General features: G+C 30.3%; 1 protein-coding gene across 5 annotated transcripts in view; it reads right to left on the bottom strand.

Moving 5' to 3' along the window:
* Positions 1 to 409: 409 nt before the first annotated feature.
* Positions 410 to 19,342, bottom strand: part of plcxd1 (phosphatidylinositol-specific phospholipase C, X domain containing 1) — a 58,540-nt gene continuing 39,607 nt past the window's right edge. For all 5 annotated transcript variants that reach the window (XM_072915063.1, XM_061977553.2, XM_061977554.2 and 2 more), the window contains one exon: positions 410 to 1,783. In XM_072915063.1, coding sequence (XP_072771164.1) covers positions 1,542 to 1,783 — 242 coding nt within the window. In that variant the 3' untranslated portion in view covers positions 410 to 1,541. The remainder of the gene's footprint in view (positions 1,784 to 19,342) is intronic.

The raw sequence follows: 19,342 nt of genomic DNA on the forward strand, positions 1-19,342 counted from the left end.
TGCTAACGTTAGCATGCTAACAACATGTGTCAAGTACCAAGTTTCTATGACTCGGGTGTTTAGCTGCAAAATTGGCTGAAAACATTAGCATGCTAACAGTATGTGTCATGTACCAAGTTCTAAGACTCTGGTATTTAGCTGCAAATTTGGCTGAAAAACGTAGTGGGTTAATATTAGCATGTTAACAGTTAGCATGTGTCAAATACCAAGCGCTATGACTCTGAGGTGTTTGGCTGCAAAATTGGCTGAAAAGGTCGGCATGCTAATTTTAGCATGCTAACAGCATGTATCAAGTACCAAGTTTCTATGACTCTGGTGTTTAGTTGTGAAATTGGCTGAAAACGTTAGCATGCTAACAGCATGTATCAAGTACCAAGTTTCTATGACTCGGGTGTTTAGCTGCAAAATTGGCTGAAAACGTTAGCATGCTAACAGCATGTGTCAAGTACCAAGTTTCTATGACTATGGTGTTTAGCTGCAATATTGGCTGAAAAAGTTAGCATTTTAACATTAGCATGCTAACAGTTAGCATGTTTAAAATACCAAGCTATATGACTCGAGGTGTTCGGCTGCAAAATTGCCTGAAATGGTCGGCATGCTAACGTTAGCATGCTAACAACATGTGTCAAGTACCAAGTTTCTATGACTCGGGTGTTTAGCTGCAAAATTGGCTGAAAACATTAGCATGCTAACAGTATGTGTCATGTACCAAGTTCTAAGACTCTGGTATTTAGCTGCAAATTTGGCTGAAAAACGTAGTGGGTTAATATTAGCATGCTAACAGTTAGCATGTGTCAAATACCAAGCGCTATGACTCTGAGGTGTTTGGCTGCAAAATTGGCTGAAAAGGTCGGCATGCTAATTTTAGCATGCTAACAGCATGTATCAAGTACCAAGTTTCTATGACTCTGGTGTTTAGTTGTAAAATTGGCTGAAAACGTTAGCATGCTAACAGCATGTATCAAGTACCAAGTTTCTATGACTCGGGTGTTTAGCTGCAAAATTGGCTGAAAAAATTAGCATTTTAACATTAGCATGCTAACAGTTAGCATGTGTCAAATACCAAGCTCTATGACTTCTGAGGTGTTCGGCTGCAAAATTGGCTGAAAAGATCGGCATGCTAACAGCATGTGTCAATTACCAAGTTCTACGACTCGGGTGTTTAGCTACAAAATTGGCTGGAAAAAGTTAGCACTTGAACATTAGCATGCTAACAGTTAGCATGTGTCACGTACCGCTGCTCTTTTCAGCGTCTTTCAGGAGATGACGTGACGCGTCAAAGAGTGCATTTTATTGAAAAAGGTGCATTTCCTCAGGCACGTTGGTGCAGCGTAAAGTCAAGGTGTTTTCTAGCATGCAATGAAAAAGGTACGTTTGTGTGCTTATAATGTGGAAAACAATAATATGACATCATCACCTGTCTGGCTATTGCTTGGTCGCCTCTTGGCCTAAAAGTGTTGCATCTCTAGAGAAGGTACTTCAAGTATGTTTGTTTCCGACAGTAAAAGATCAAGTTGATGGTTTGTGGTGATATTGAGCATTCAGTGTGCTTGCAGCAGTTTGTCGTTGAGCGCGACAACAGTTTGTGTGAAGTGTGTGTCCGTGATGAAGTCTCCCGCGATGATGTTGAGAGAGTCCGCCCTGCTGCCGGGGGATTGACCTCGGACCCAACTCAGGATCGTGGGCTTGCTGGACGTCACCAAGTCTTTGAGGGACACGGTGGGATGTGTGCAGATGTACTTCAGGTGCCCCGTCAGGTTTATTCCTGTGACGAAAAACCCTCCTGGAGACACAAAAAAACACGTGAAATAAACACAAAGACAGTTATTTTTATTTATTTTGATGTGTTTGAACACACCACGCCCCTTTTTAAGGTGACAAAATGCTCCTGGAGACACAAACACATGTGAAATAAACCTACAAAATCAATAAACGTTACTGTATTAGTGTTTATTGCACATGTTTTTGTGTCTGCAGGAGGGTTTTGTCACTTTAAAAAGGGGCGTGGTGTGTTCAAACACATTAAAATAATCGTTAAACAAATCTATGAATCAAAAGATTATTAAAAAATCAATAAAGGTTACTGTATTTGTATTATTTTGGTTTATAGCTATTTTTTGTAACGTTTATTTTGATGTCTTTTAAAACACCACGCCCCTTTTTATTGATTTCTTATTTTATTTTTATTTTTTTATTTTTGTAACGTTTATTTTGATGTGTTTTAACACACCACGCCCCTTTTTAAAGTGACAAAACCCTCCTGCAGACACAAAAACATGCGAAATAAACATGAAAAATGTATAAACGTTACTGTATTTGTGTTTATTTTGATTTATTGATTTTTTTGTAACGTTTATTTTGATGTGTTTTAACACAACACGCCCCTTTTTAAGGTGACAAAACCCTCCTGTAGATACAAAAACATGTGAAATAAACATAAAAAAATCAATAAACATTACTGTATTTGTATTATTTTGATTCATAGATTTTTTTTGTCATGTTTATTTTGAAGTTTTAGCACACCACGCCCCTTTTTAAAGTGACAAAACGCTCCTATGGACACAAAAACATACGAAATAAAAATAAAAAAACAATAAACGTTACTGTATTTGTGTTTATTTCACATGTTTTTGTGTCTGCAGGAGGGTTTTGTCACTTTAAAAAGGGGCGTGGTGTGTAAAAACACATTAAAATAAACGGTAAACAAATCTATGAATCAAAATAATATAAAAAAAAATCAATAAAAATTAATGTATTTGTATTATTTTGATTTATAGCTATTTTTTGTAACGTTTATTTTTATGTAATTTAACACACCACGCCCCTTTTTAAGGTGACAAAGTGCTCCTGGAGACACAAACACACGTGAAATAAACATAAAAAATCAATAAACGTTACTGTATTTTCTGTTTATTTCACATGTTTTTGTGTCTGCAGGAGGGTTTTGTCACTTTAAAAAGGGGCGTGGTGTGTTCAAACACATTAAAATAATCGTTAAACAAATCTATGAATCAAAAGATTATTAAGAAATCAATAAAGGTTACTGTATTTGTATTATTTTGGTTTATAGCTATTTTTTGTAACGTTTATTTTGATGTCTTTTAAAACACCAGGCCCCTTTTTATTGATTTCTTATTTTATTTTGATTTATATTTTTGTAACGTTTATTTTGATGTGTTTTAACACAACACGCCCCTTTTTAAGGTGACAAAACCCTCCTGCAGACACAAAAACATGCAAAATAAACATGAAAAATGTATAAACGTTACTGTATTTGTGTTTATTTTGATTTATTGATTTTTTTGTAACGTTTATTTTGATGTGTTTTAACACAACACGCCCCTCTTTAAGGTGACAAAACCCTCCTGTAGATACAAAAACATGTGAAATAAACATAAAAAAATCAATAAACATTACTGTATTTGTATTATTTTGATTCATAGATTTTTTTGTAATGTTTATTTTGAAGTTTTAGCACACCACGCCCCTTATTAAAGTGACAAAACCCTCCTGTGGACACAAAAACATGCGAAATAAAAATAAAAAAAACAAACGTTACTGTATTTGTGTTTATTTCACATGTTTTTGTGTCTGCAGGAGGGTTTTGTCACTTTAAAAAGGGGCGTGGTGTGTTCAAACACATTAAAATAATCGTTAAACAAATCTATGAATCAAAATATTATTAAAAAATCAATAAAGGTTACTGTATTTGTATTATTTTGGTTTATAGCTATTTTTTGTAACGTTTATTTTGACGTGTTTTAAAACACCACGCCCCTTTTTATTGATTTTATATTTTATTTTGACTTATATTTTTGTAACGTTTATTTTGATGTGTTTTAACACACCACGCCCCTTTTTAAAGTGACAAAACCCTCCTGCAGACAAAAAACGTGCAAAATAAACATGAAAAATGTATAAACGTTACTGTATTTGTATTTATTTTGATTTATTGATTTTTTTATAACGTTTATTTTAATGTGTTTTAACACAACACGCCCCTTTTTAAGGTGACAAAACCCTCCTGCAAATACAAAAACATGTGAAATAAACATAAAAAAATCAATAAACATTACTGTATTTGTATTATTTTGATTCATAGATTTTTTTGTAATGTTTATTTTGAAGTTTTAGCACACCACGCCCCTTATTAAAGTGACAAAACCCTCCTGTGGACACAAAAACATGCGAAATAAAAAAAACAAAAACAAACGTTACTGTATTTGTGTTTATTTCACATGTTTTTGTGTCTGCAGGAGGGTTTTGTCACTTTAAAAAGGGGCGTGGTGTGTTCAAACACATTAAAATAATCGTTAAACAAATCTATGAATCAAAAGATTATTAAAAAATCAATAAAGGTTACTGTATTTGTATTATTTTGGTTTATAGCTATTTTTTGTAACGTTTATTTTGATGTCTTTTAAAACACCAGGCCCCTTTTTATTGATTTCTTATTTTATTTTGATTTATATTTTTGTAACGTTTATTTTGATGTGTTTTAACACACCACGCCCCTTTTTAAAGTGACAAAACCCTCCTGCAGACACAAAAACATGCAAAATAAACATGAAAAATGTATAAACGTTACTGTATTTGTGTTTATTTTGATTTATTGATTTTTTCGTAACGTTTATTTTGATGTGTTTTAACACAACACGCCCCTTTTTAAGGTGACAAAACCCTCCTGTAGATACAAAAACATGTGAAATAAACATAAAAAAATCAATAAACATTACTGTATTTGTATTATTTTGATTCATAGATTTTTTTTGTCATGTTTATTTTGAAGTTTTAGCACACCACGCCCCTTTTTAAAGTGACAAAACGCTCCTATGGACACAAAAACATACGAAATAAAAATAAAAAAACAAACGTTACTGTATTTGTGTTTATTTCACATGTTTTTGTGTCTGCAGGAGGGTTTTGTCACTTTAAAAAGGGGCGTGGTGTGTAAAAACACATTAAAATAAACGGTAAACAAATCTATGAAACAAAATAATATAAAAAAAAATCAATAAAAATTAATGTATTTGTATTATTTTGATTTATAGCTATTTTTTGTAACGTTTATTTTTATGTAATTTAACACACCACGCCCCTTTTTAAGGTGACAAAGTGCTCCTGGAGACACAAACACATGTGAAATAAACATAAAAAATCAATAAACGTTACTGTATTTTGTGTTTATTTCACATGTTTTTGTGTCTGCAGGAGGGTTTTGTCACTTTAAAAAGGGGCGAGGTGTGTTCAAACACATTAAAATAATCGTTAAACAAATCTATGAATCAAAAGATTATTAAAAAATCAATAAAGGTTACTGTATTTGTATTATTTTGGTTTATAGCTATTTTTTGTAACGTTTATTTTGATGTCTTTTAAAACACCACGCCCCTTTTTATTGATTTCTTATTTTATTTTTATTTTTTTATTTTTGTAACGTTTATTTTGATGTGTTTTAACACACCACGCCCCTTTTTAAAGTGACAAAACCCTCCTGCAGACACAAAAACATGCAAAATAAACATGAAAAATGTATAAACGTTACTGTATTTGTGTTTATTTTGATTTATTGATTTTTTTGTAACGTTTATTTTAATGTGTTTTAACACAACACGCCCCTTTTTAAGGTGACAAAACCCTCCTGCAAATACAAAAACATGTGAAATAAACATAAAAAAATCAATAAACGTTACTGTATTTGTATTATTTTGATTCATAGATTTTTTTGTAATGTTTATTTTGAAGTTTTAGCACACCACGCCCCTTATTAAAGTGACAAAACCCTCCTGTGGACACAAAAACATGCGAAATAAAAATAAAAAAAACAAACGTTACTGTATTTGTGTTTATTTCACATGTTTTTGTGTCTGCAGGAGGGTTTTGTCACTTTAAAAAGGGGCGAGGTGTGTTCAAACACATTAAAATAATCGTTAAACAAATCTATGAATCAAAAGATTATTAAAAAATCAATAAAGGTTACTGTATTTGTATTATTTTGGTTTATAGCTATTTTTTGTAACGTTTATTTTGATGTCTTTTAAAACACCACGCCCCTTTTTATTGATTTCTTATTTTATTTTGATTTATATTTTTGTAACGTTTATTTTGATGTGTTTTAACACACCACGCCCCTTTTTAAAGTGACAAAACCCTCCTGCAGACACAAAAACGTGCAAAATAAACATGAAAAATGTATAAACGTTACTGTATTTGTGTTTATTTTGATTTATTGATTTTTTTGTAACGTTTATTTTGATGTGTTTTAACACAACACGCCCCTTTTTAAGGTGACAAAACCCTCCTATAGATACAAAAACATGTGAAATAAACATAAAAAAATCAATAAACATTACTGTATTTGTATTATTTTGATTCATAGATTTGTTTAGATCATGTTTATTTTGAAGTTTTAGCACACCAAGCCCCTTTTTAAAGTGACAAAACCCTCCTGTGGACACAAAAACATGCGAAATAAAAATAAAAAATCAATAAACGTTACTGTATTTGTGTTTATTTCACATGTTTTTGTGTCTGCAGGAGAGTTTTGTCACTTGAAAAAGGGGCGTGGTGTGTTCAAACACATTAAAATAAACGTTAAACAAATCTATGAATCAAAATAATATAAAAAAAATCAATAAACAATGTATTTGTATTATTTTGATTTATAGCTATTTTTTGTAACATTTATTTTTATGTAATTTAACACACCACGCCCCTTTTTAAGGTGACAAAATGCTCCTGGAGACACAAACACATGTGAAATAAACATAAAAAATCAATAAACGTTACTGTATTTGTGTTTATTTCACGTGTTTGTGTCTGCAGGAGGGTTTTGTCACTTTAAAAAGGGGCGTGGTGTGTTCAAACACATTAAAATAATCGTTAAACAAATCTATGAATCAAAAGATTATTAAAAAATCAATAAAGGTTACTGTATTTGTATTATTTTGGTTTATAGCTATTTTTTGTAACGTTTATTTTGATGTCTTTTAAAACACCACGCCCTTTTTATTGATTTCTTATTTTATTTTTATTTTTTTATTTTTGTAACGTTTATTTTGATGTTTTAACACACCACGCCCCTTTTTAAGGTGACAAAACCCTCCTGCAGACACAAAAACATGCAAAATAAACATGACAAATGTATAAACGTTACTGTATTTGTGTTTATTTTGATTTATTGATTTTTTTGTAACGTTTATTTTGATGTGTTTTAACACAACACGCCCCTTTTTAAGGTGACAAAACCCTCCTGTAGATACAAAAACATGTGAAATAAACATAAAAAAATCAATAAACATTACTGTATTTGTATTATTTTGATTCATAGATTTTTTTTGTCATGTTTATTTTGAAGTTTTAGCACACCACGCCCCTTTTTAAAGTGACAAAACGCTCCTATGGACACAAAAACATACGAAATAAAAATAAAAAAACAATAAACGTTACTGTATTTGTGTTTATTTCACATGTTTTTGTGTCTGCAGGAGGGTTTTGTCACTTTAAAAAGGGGCGTGGTGTGTAAAAACACATTAAAATAAACAGTAAACAAATCTATGAATCAAAATAATATAAAAAAAAATCAATAAAAATTAATGTATTTGTATTTGATTTATAGCTATTTTTTGTAACGTTTATTTTTATGTAATTTAACACACCACGCCCCTTTTTAAGGTGACAAAGTGCTCCTGGAGACACAAACACACGTGAAATAAACATAAAAAATCAATAAACGTTACTGTATTTTGTGTTTATTTCACATGTTTTTGTGTCTGCAGGAGGGTTTTGTCACTTTAAAAAGGGGCGTGGTGTGTTCAAACACATTAAAATAATCGTTAAACAAATCTATGAATCAAAAGATTATTAAGAAATCAATAAAGGTTACTGTATTTGTATAATTTTGGTTTATAGCTATTTTTTGTAACGTTTATTTTGATGTCTTTTAAAACACCAGGCCCCTTTTTATTGATTTCTTATTTTATTTTGATTTATATTTTTGTAACGTTTATTTTGATGTGTTTTAACACACCACGCCCCTTTTTAAAGTGACAAAACCCTCCTGCAGACACAAAAACATGCAAAATAAACATGAAAAATGTATAAACGTTACTGTATTTGTGTTTATTTTGATTTATTGATTTTTTTGTAACGTTTATTTTGATGTGTTTTAACACAACACGCCCCTTTTTAAGGTGACAAAACCCTCCTATAGATACAAAAACATGTGAAATAAACATAAAAAAATCAATAAACATTACTGTATTTGTATTATTTTGATTCATAGATTTGTTTAGATCATGTTTATTTTGAAGTTTTAGCACACCAAGCCCCTTTTTAAAGTGACAAAACCCTCCTGTGGACACAAAAACATGCGAAATAAAAATAAAAAATCAATAAACGTTACTGTATTTGTGTTTATTTCACATGTTTTTGTGTCTGCAGGAGAGTTTTGTCACTTGAAAAAGGGGCGTGGTGTGTTCAAACACATTAAAATAAACGTTAAACAAATCTATGAATCAAAATAATATAAAAAAAATCAATAAACAATGTATTTGTATTATTTTGATTTATAGCTATTTTTTGTAACGTTTATTTTTATGTAATTTAACACACCACGCCCCTTTTTAAGGTGACAAAGTGCTCCTGGAGACACAAACACACGTGAAATAAACATAAAAAATCAATAAACGTTACTGTATTTTGTGTTTATTTCACATGTTTTTGTGTCTGCAGGAGGGTTTTGTCACTTTAAAAAGGGGCGTGGTGTGTTCAAACACATTAAAATAATCGTTAAACAAATCTATGAATCAAAAGATTATTAAGAAATCAATAAAGGTTACTGTATTTGTATTATTTTGGTTTATAGCTATTTTTTGTAACGTTTATTTTGATGTCTTTTAAAACACCAGGCCCCTTTTTATTGATTTCTTATTTTATTTTGATTTATATTTTTGTAACGTTTATTTTGATGTGTTTTAACACACCACGCCCCTTTTTAAAGTGACAAAACCCTCCTGCAGACACAAAAACATGCAAAATAAACATGAAAAATGTATAAACGTTACTGTATTTGTGTTTATTTTGATTTATTGATTTTTTTGTAACGTTTATTTTGATGTGTTTTAACACAACACGTCCCTTTTTAAGGTGACAAAACCCTCCTATAGATACAAAAACATGTGAAATAAACATTAAAAAATCAATAAACATTACTGTATTTGTATTATTTTGATTCATAGATTTGTTTAGATCATGTTTATTTTGAAGTTTTAGCACACCAAGCCCCTTTTTAAAGTGACAAAACCCTCCTGTGGACACAAAAACATGCGAAATAAAAATAAAAAATCAATAAACGTTACTGTATTTGTGTTTATTTCACATGTTTTTGTGTCTGCAGGAGAGTTTTGTCACTTGAAAAAGGGGCGTGGTGTGTTCAAACACATTAAAATAAACGTTAAACAAATCTATGAATCAAAATAATATAAAAAAAATCAATAAACAATGTATTTGTATTATTTTGATTTATAGCTATTTTTTGTAACATTTATTTTTATGTAATTTAACACACCACGCCCCTTTTTAAGGTGACAAAATGCTCCTGGAGACACAAACACATGTGAAATAAACATAAAAAATCAATAAACGTTACTGTATTTGTGTTTATTTCACGTGTTTGTGTCTGCAGGAGGGTTTTGACACTTTAAAAAGGGGCGTGGTGTGTTAAAACACATTAAAATAATCGTTAAATAAATCTATGAATCAAAATATTATCAAAAAATCAATAAAGGTTACTGTATTTGTATTATTTTGGTTTATAGCTATTTTTTGTAATGTTTATTTTGATGTGTTTTAAAACACCACGCCCTTTTTATTGATTTCTTATTTTATTTTGATTTATATTTTTGTAACGTTTATTTTGATGTGTTTTAACACACCACGCCCCTTTTTAAAGTGACAAAACCCTCCTGCAGACACAAAAACATGCAAAATAAACATGAAAAATGTATAAACGTTACTGTATTTGTATTTATTTATAGATTTTTTTAAACGTTTATTTTGATGTAATTTAGCGCACCACGTAAAAATCTATGAATCAAAATAATATAAACATTAGTGTATTTGTATTATTTTGATTCATAGATTTTTTTTCTAACGTTTATTTTGAAGTTTTAGCACACCACGCCCCTTTTTAAAGTGACAAAACCCTCCTGTGGACACAAAAACATGCGAAATAAACATTAAAAAATCAATAAACTTTACTGTATTTGTGTTTATTGCATGTTTTTGTATCTACAGGAGGGATTTTAGTCACTTTAAAAAGGGGCGTGGTGTGTTAAAACACATTAAAATAATCGTTAAACAAATCTATGAATTAAAATAATATATAAAAAAATCAATAAACATTACTGTATTTGTATTATTTTGATTTATAGCTATTTTTTGTAACGTTTATTTTGATGTGTTTTAACACGTTGAAATAAACGTTAAACAAATCTACTAATCAAAATATTATAAAAAAAAATCAATAAACGTTACTGTATTTGTATCATTTTGGTTTATAGATTTTTTTGTAATATTTATTTTGATGTGTTTTAACACACCACAACCCTTTTTAAAGTGACAAAACCCTCCTGCAGACACAAAAACATGCAAAATAAACATGAAAAATGTATAAACGTTACTGTATTTGTGTTTATTTTGATTTATTGATTTTTCTGTAACGTTTATTTTGATGTGTTTTAACACAACACACCCCTTTTTAAAGTGACAAAACCCTCCTGCAGACACAAAAACATGCAAAATAAACATGAAAAATGTATAAACGTTACTGTATTTGTGTTTATTTTGATTTATTGATTTTTCTGTAACGTTTATTTTGATGTGTTTTAACACAACACACCCCTTTTTAAGGTGACAAAACCCTCCTGCAGACATAGAAACATGTGAAATAAACATAAAAAAATCACTAAATGTTACTGTATTTGTGTTTATTTCACATTTTTTGTGTCTGCAGGAGTGTTTTGTCACTTTAAAAAGGGGCGTGGTGAGTTAAAACACATTAAAATAAACATTAAACAAATCTATTAATCAAAATAATATTAAAAAAAATCAATAAACATTCCAGTATTTGTATTATTTTGATTCATAGATTTTTTTTGTTATGTTTATTTTGAAGTTTTAGCACACCAAGCCCCTTTTTAAAGTGACAAAACCCTCCTGTAGACACAAAAACATGCGAAATAAAAATGAAAAAAACAATAAACGTTACTGTATTTGTGTTTATTGCACATGTTTTTGTGTCTGCAGGAGGGTTTTGTCACTTTAAAAAGGGGCGTGGTGTGTTCAAACACATTAAAATAATCGTTAAACAAATCTATGAATCAAAATGTTATTAAAAAATCAATAAAGGTTACTGTATTTGTATTATTTTGGTTTATAGCTATTTTTTGTAACATTTATTTTGATGTGTTTTAAAACACCACGCCCCTTTTTATTGAGTTCTTATTTTATTTTGATTTATATTTTTGTAACGTTTATTTTGATGTGTTTTAACACACCACGCCCCTTTTTAAAGTGACAAAACCCTCCTGCAGACACAAAAACATGCAAAATAAACATGAAAAATGTATAAACGTTACTGTATTTGTATTTATTTATAGATTTTTTTAAACGTTTATTTTGATGTAATTTAGCACACCACGTAAAAATCTATGAATCAAAATAGTATAAAAAAAAATCAATAAACATTAGTGTATTTGTATTATAAATTTGTATTATTTTGATTCATAGATTTTTTTTCCTAACGTTTATTTTGAAGTTTTAGCACACCAAGCCCCTTTTTAAAGTGACAAAACCCTCCTGTAGACACAAAAACATGTGAAATAAACATACAAAAATCAATACTTTACTGTATTTGTGTTTATTGCACGTTTTTGTATCTACAGGAGGGATTTTAGTCACTTTAAAAAGGGGCGTGGTGTGTTAAAACACATTAAAATAATCGTTAAACAAATCTATGAATCAAAATAATATATACAAAAATCAATAAACATTACTGTATTTGTATTATTTTGATTTATAGCTATTTTTTGTAACGTTTATTTTGATGTCTTTTAACACATTGAAATAAACGTTAAACAAATCTACTAATCAAAATATTATAAAAAATCAATAAACGTTACTGTATTTGTATCATTTTGGTTTATAGATTTTTTTGTAATATTTATTTTGATGTGTTTTAACACACCACACCCCTTTTTAAAGTGACAAAACCCTCCTGCAGACACAAAAACATGCAAAATAAACATGAAAAATGTATAAATGTTACTGTATTTGTATTTATTTTGATTTATAGTTTTTTTTTGTAACGTTTATTTTGAAGTTTTAGCACACCACGCCCCTTTTTAAAGTGTCAAAACCCTCCTGTGGACACAAAAACATGTGAAATAAACATAAAAAAATCAATACTTTACTTTATTTGTGTTTATTGCACGTTTTTCGTATCTACAGGAGGGAGTTTTGTCACTTTAAAAAGGAGCGTGGTGTGTTAAAACACATCAAAAATAATCGTTAAACAAATCTATGAATCAAAATATATAAAAAAATCAATAAACATTACTGTATTTGTATTATTTTGATTTATAGCTATTTTTTGTAACGTTTATTTTGATGTGTTTTAACACATTGAAATAAACGTTAAACAAATCTACTAATTAAAATATTATAAAAAAATCAATAAACGTTACTGTATTTGTATCATTTTGGTTTATAGATTTTTTTGTAATATTTATTTTGATGTGTTTTAACACACCACAACCCTTTTTAAAGTGACAAAACCCTCCTGCAGACACAAAAACGTGCAAAATAAACATGAAAAATGTATAAACGTTACTGTATTTGTGTTTATTTTTATTTATTGATTTTTTGTAACGTTTTTTTAATGTGTTTTAACACACCACGCCCCTTTTTAAAGTGACAAAACCCTCCTGCAGACACAAAAACATGCAAAATAAACATGAAAAATGTATAAACGTTACTGTATTTGTATTTATTTATAGATTTTTTTGAAACGTTTATTTTGATGTAATTTAGCACACCACGTACAAATCTATGAATAAAAATAATATGAAAAAAAATCAATAAACATTAGTGTATTTGTATTATTTTGATTCATAGATTTTTTTCCTAACGTTTATTTTGAAGTTTTAGCACACCACGCCCCTTTTTAAAGTGACAAAACCCTCCTGTGGACACAAAAACGTGAAATAAACATAAAAAAATCAATACTTTACTGTATTTGTGTTTATTGCACGTTTTTGTATCTCCAGGAGGAATTTTTGTCACTTTAAAAAGGGGCATGGTGTGTTAAAACACATTAAAATAATTGTTAAACAAATCCGTGAATCAAAATAATATATAAAAAAATCAATAAACATTACTGTATTTGTATTATTTTGATTTATAGCTATTTTTTGTAACGTTTATGTTGATGTGTTTTAACACATTGAAATAAACGTTAAATAAATCTACTAATCAAAATATTATAAAAAAAATCAATAAACGTTACTGTATTTGTATCATTTTGGTTTATAGATTTTTTTGTAATATTTATTTTGATGTGTTTTAACACATCACACCCCTTTTTAAAGTGACAAAACCCTCCTGCAGACACAAAAACGTGCAAAATAAACATGAAAAATGTATAAACGTTACTGTATTTGTGTTTATTTTGATTTATTGATTTTTTGTAACGTTTATTTTGATGTGTTTTAACACACCACGCCCCTTTTTAAAGTGACAAAACCCTCCTGCAGACACAAAAACATGCAAAATAAACATGAAAAATGTATAAACGTTACTGTATTTGTATTTATTTTGATTTATAGATTTTTTGAAACGTTTATTTTGATGTAATTTAGCACACCACGTAAAAATTTATGAATCAAAATAATATAAAAAAAAAATCAATAAACATTAGTGTATTTGTATTATTTTGATTCATCGATTTTTTTGTAATGTTTATTTTGAAGTTGTAGCACACCACGCCCCTTTTTAAAGTGACAAAACCCTCCTGTGGACACAAAAACGTGAAATAAACATAAAAAAAATCAATACTTTACTGTATTTGTGTTTATTGCACGTTTTTGTATCTCCAGGAGGAATTTTTGTCACTTTAAAAAGGGGCGTGGTGTGTTAAAACACATTAAAATAATCGTTAAACAAATCCATGAATCAAAATAATATATAAAAAAATCAATAAACATTACTGTATTTGTATTATTTTGATTTATAGCTATTTTTTGTAACGTTTATGTTGATGTGTTTTAACACATTGAAATAAATGTTAAATAAATCTACTAATCAAAATATTATAAAAAAAATCAATAAACGTTACTGTATTTGTATCATTTTGGTTTATAGATTTTTTTGTAATATTTATTTTGATGTGTTTTAACACATCACACCCCTTTTTAAAGTGACAAAACCCTCCTGCAGACACAAAAACGTGCAAAATAAACATGAAAAATGTATAAACGTTACTGTATTTGTGTTTATTTTGATTTATTGATTTTTTGTAACGTTTATTTTGATGTGTTTTAACACACCACGCCCCTTTTTAAAGTGACAAAACCCTCCTGCAGACACAAAAACATGCAAAATAAACATGAAAAATGTATAAACGTTACTGTATTTGTATTTATTTTGATTTATAGATTTTTTGAAACGTTTATTTTGATGTAATTTAGCACACCACGTAAAAATTTATGAATCAAAATAATATAAAAAAAAATCAATAAACATTAGTGTATTTGTATTACCGGTATTTTGATTCATCGATTTTTTTGTACCGGTAATGTTTATTTTGAAGTTGTAGCACACCACGCCCCTTTTTAAAGTGACAAAACCCTCCTGTGGACACAAAAACATGTGAAATAAACATAAAAAAATCAATAAACTTTACTGTATTTGTGTTTATTGCATGTTTTTGTATCTACAGGAGGGATTTTTGTCACTTTAAAAAGGGGCGTGGTGTGTTAAAACACATTAAAATAATCGTTAAACAAATCTATGAATCAAAATATTATTAAAAAATCAATAAAGGTTACTGTATTTGTATTATTTTGGTTTATAGCTATTTTTTGTAACGTTTATTTTGATGTGTTTTAAAACAACACGCCCCTTTTTATTGATTTCTTATTTTATTTTGATTTATATTTTTTTAACGTTTATTTTGATGTGTTTTAACACACCACGCCCCTTTTTAAAGTGACAAAACCCTCCTGCAGACACAAAAACATGCAAAATAAACATGAAAAATGTATAAACGTTACTGTATTTGTATTTATTTATAGATTTTTTAACGTTTTTAAACGTTTATTTTGATCTAATTTAGCGCACCACGTAAAAATCTATGAATCAAAATAATATTTAAAAAAATCAATAAACATTAGTGTATTTGTATTATTTTGATTCATAGATTTTTTTTGTAACGTTTATTTTGAAGTTTTAGCACACCACGCCCCTTTTTAAAGTGACAAAACCCTCCTGCAGACATAAAAACATGTGAAATAAACATTAAAAAAATCACTAAATGTTACTGTATTTGTGTTTATTTCACATGTTTTTGTGTCTGCAGGAGTGTTTTGTCACTTTAAAAAGGGGCGTGGTGAGTTAAAACACATTCAAATAAACATTAAACAAATCTATTAATCAAAATAATATTAAAAAAATCAATAAACGTTAATGTATTTGTATTATTTTGATTCATAGATTTTTTTTGTAATGTTTATTTTGTAGTTTTAGCACACCACGCCCCTTTTTAAAGTGACAAAACCCTCCTGTAGACACAAAAACATGTGAAACAAATATAAAAAAATCAATAAACTTGACTGCATTTGTGTTTATTGCACATGTTTTTGTGTCTGCAGGAGGGTTTTGTCACTTTAAAAAGGGGCGTGGTGTGTTAAAACACATCAAAATAAACGTTACAACCAAATCTATGAATAAAATATCATTAAAAAAATCTATAAACATTACTGTATTTGTATTAGTTTCATTCATAGATTTTTTTGTAACGTTTATTTTGATGTAATTTAGCACAGGCCCCTTTTTAAAATGACAAAACCCTCCTGTGGACACAAAAACATGTGAAATAAATATAAAAAAATCAATAAACGTTACAGCATTTGAGTCTATTTCACATGTTTTTGTGACTGCAGGAGGGTTTTGTCACTTTAAAAAGGGGCGTGGTGTGCTAAAACACATAAAAAATAAATGTTAAACAAATCTATGAATCAAGAAAATATAAAAAAAATCAACATTACTGTATTTGTATTATTTTTGTTTATATATATTTGGTAACGTTATTTTGATGTGTTTTAACACACCACGCCCCCTTTTAAAGTGACAAAACCCTCCTGCAGACACAAAAACATGCAAAATAAACATGAAAAATGTATAAACGTTACTGTATTTGTACAAACCCCATATGAATTGGGAAATTGTGTTAGACGTAAATATAAATGGAATACAATGATTTGCAAATCCTTTTCAACCCATATTCAGTTGAATGCACTACAAAGACAACATATTTGATGTTCAAACTCATAAACTTTATTTTTTTTGCAAATAATAATTAACTTAGAATTTCATGGCTGCAACACGTGCCAAAGTAGTTGGGAAAGGGCATGTTCACCACTGTGTTACATGGCCTTTCCTTTTAACACTCAGTAAAGATTTGGGAACTGAGGAGACACATTTTTGAAGCTTCTCAGGTGGAATTCTTTCCCATTCTTGCTTGATGTACAGCTTAAGTTGTTCAACAGTCCGGGGGTCTCCCTTGTGCTATTTTAGGCTTCATAATGCGCCACACATTTTCAATGGGAGACAGGTCTGGACTACAGGCAGGCCAGTCTAGTACCCGCACTCTTTTACTATGAAGCCACGTTGATATAACACGTGGCTTGGCATTGTCTTGCTGAAATAAGCAGGGGCGTCCATGGTAACGTTGCTTGGATGGCAACATATGTTGCTCCAAAACCTGTATGTACCATCCATCCATCCATTTTCTACCGCTTATTCCCTTTGGGGTCGCGGGGGGCATTGGAGCCTATCTCAGCTACAATCGGGCGGAAGGCGGGGTACACCCTGGACAAGTCGCCACCTCATCGCAGGGCCAACACAGATAGACAGACAACATTCACACTCACATTCACACACTAGGGCCAATTTAGTGTTGCCAATCAACCTATCCCCAGGTGCATGTCTTTGGAGGTGGGAGGAAGACTGAGTACCCGGAGGGAACCCACGCAGTCACGGGGAGAACATGCAAACTCCACACAGAAAGATGCCGAGCCCGGGATTGAACCCAAGACTACTCAGGACCTTCGTATTGTGAGGCAGATGCACTAACCCTTCTTCCACCGTGCTGCCCCCTGTATGTACCTTTCAGCATTAATGGTGCCTTCACAGATGTGTAAGTTACCAATGTCTTGTGCACTAATACACCCCCATACCATCACACATGCTGGCTTTTACACTTTGCGCCTAGAACAATCCGGATGATTCTTTTTCTCTTTGGTCCGGAGGACACGACGTTCAGTTTCCAAAAACAATTTGAAATGTGGACTCGTCAAACCACAGAACACTTTTCCACTTTGCATCACTCCATCTTAGATGAGCTCAGGCCCAGCGAAGCCGACGGCGTTTCTGGGTGTTGTTGATAAACGGTTTTCGCCTTGCATAGGAGAGTTTTTACTTGCACTTACAGATGTAGCGACCAACTGTAGTTACTGACAGTGGGTTTCTGAAGTGTTCCTGAGCCCATGTGGTGATATCCTTTACACACTGATGTCGCTTGTTGATGCAGTACAGCCTGAGGGATCGAAGGTCACAGGCTTAGCTGCTTACGTGCAGTGATTTCTCCAGATTCTCTGAACCCTTTGATGATATTACGGAGCGTAGATGGTGAAATCCCTAAATTCCTTGCAATAGCTGGTTGAGAAAGGTTTTTCTTAAACTGTTCAACAATTTGCTCACGCATTTGTTGACAAAGTGGTGACCCTCGCCCCATCCTTGTTTGTGAATGACTGAGCATTTCATGGAATCTACTTTTATACCCAATCATGGCACCCACCTGTTCCCAATTTGCCTGTTCACCTGTGGGATGTTCCAAATAAGTGTTTGATGAGCATTCCTCAACTTTATCAGTATTTATTGCCACCTTTCCCAACTTCTTTGTCACGTGTTGCTGGCATCAAATTCTAAAGTTAATGATTATTTGCAAAAAAAAAAAAAAGTTTATGAGTTTGAACATCAAATATGTTGTCTTTGTAGCATATTCAACTGAATATGGGTTGAAAATGATTTGCAAATCATTGTATTCCGTTTATATTTACATCTAACACAATTTCCCAACACATATGGAAACGGGGTTTGTATTTATTTTGATTTATAGCTATTTTTTGTAACGTTTATTTTGATGTAATTTAGCACACCACGCCCCTTTTTAAAGTGACAAAACCCTCCTGTGGACACAAAAACATGTGAAATAAACATAAAAAATCAATCAACGTTACAGCATTTATGTTTATTTCACATGTTTTTGTGTCTGCAGGAGGGTTTTGTCACTTTAAAAAGGGGCGCGGTGTGTTCAAACACATCAAAGTAAATGATACAAACAAATTTACTAATCAAAATATTGTAAAAAAATCAATAAAGGCTACTGTATTCGTATTATTTTGGTTTATAGATTTTTTTGTAACGTTCATTTTGATGTGTTTTAACACACCACGCCCTTTTTTATTGATTTCTTATTTTATTTTCATTTACATTTTTTTTTAACGTTTATTTTGATGTGTTTTAACACACCACGCCCCTTTTTAAAGTGACAAAACACTCTTGCAGACACAAAAACATGCAAAATAAACATGAAAAATGTATAAACGTTACTGTATTTGTATTTAGTTTGATTTATAAATTTTTTTGAAACGTTTATTTTGATGTGTTTTAACACACCACGCCCTTTTTTAAATTGACAAAACCCTCCTGCAGACACAAAAACATGTGAAATAAACACAAATACAGTATTGTCTATTAATTTTTTATTTTGATTTATATTTTTTGTATCGTTTATTATGATGTGTTTTTACAGCACCACGCCCCTTTTTAAAGTGACAAACCCCTCCTGCAGACACAAAAACATGTGAAATAAACATGAAAAATGAATAAACATGTTACTGTATTTGTGTTTATTTCACCTGTTTTTGTGTCTGCAGGACAGTTTTGTCACTTTAAAAAGGGGCGTCATGTGTTAAAAAATAAATGTTAAACAAATCTATAA

The sequence above is a fragment of the Nerophis lumbriciformis genome, linkage group LG18, assembly GCF_033978685.3.
Source record: "Nerophis lumbriciformis linkage group LG18, RoL_Nlum_v2.1, whole genome shotgun sequence".
NCBI lineage: Eukaryota > Metazoa > Chordata > Actinopteri > Syngnathiformes > Syngnathidae > Nerophis > Nerophis lumbriciformis.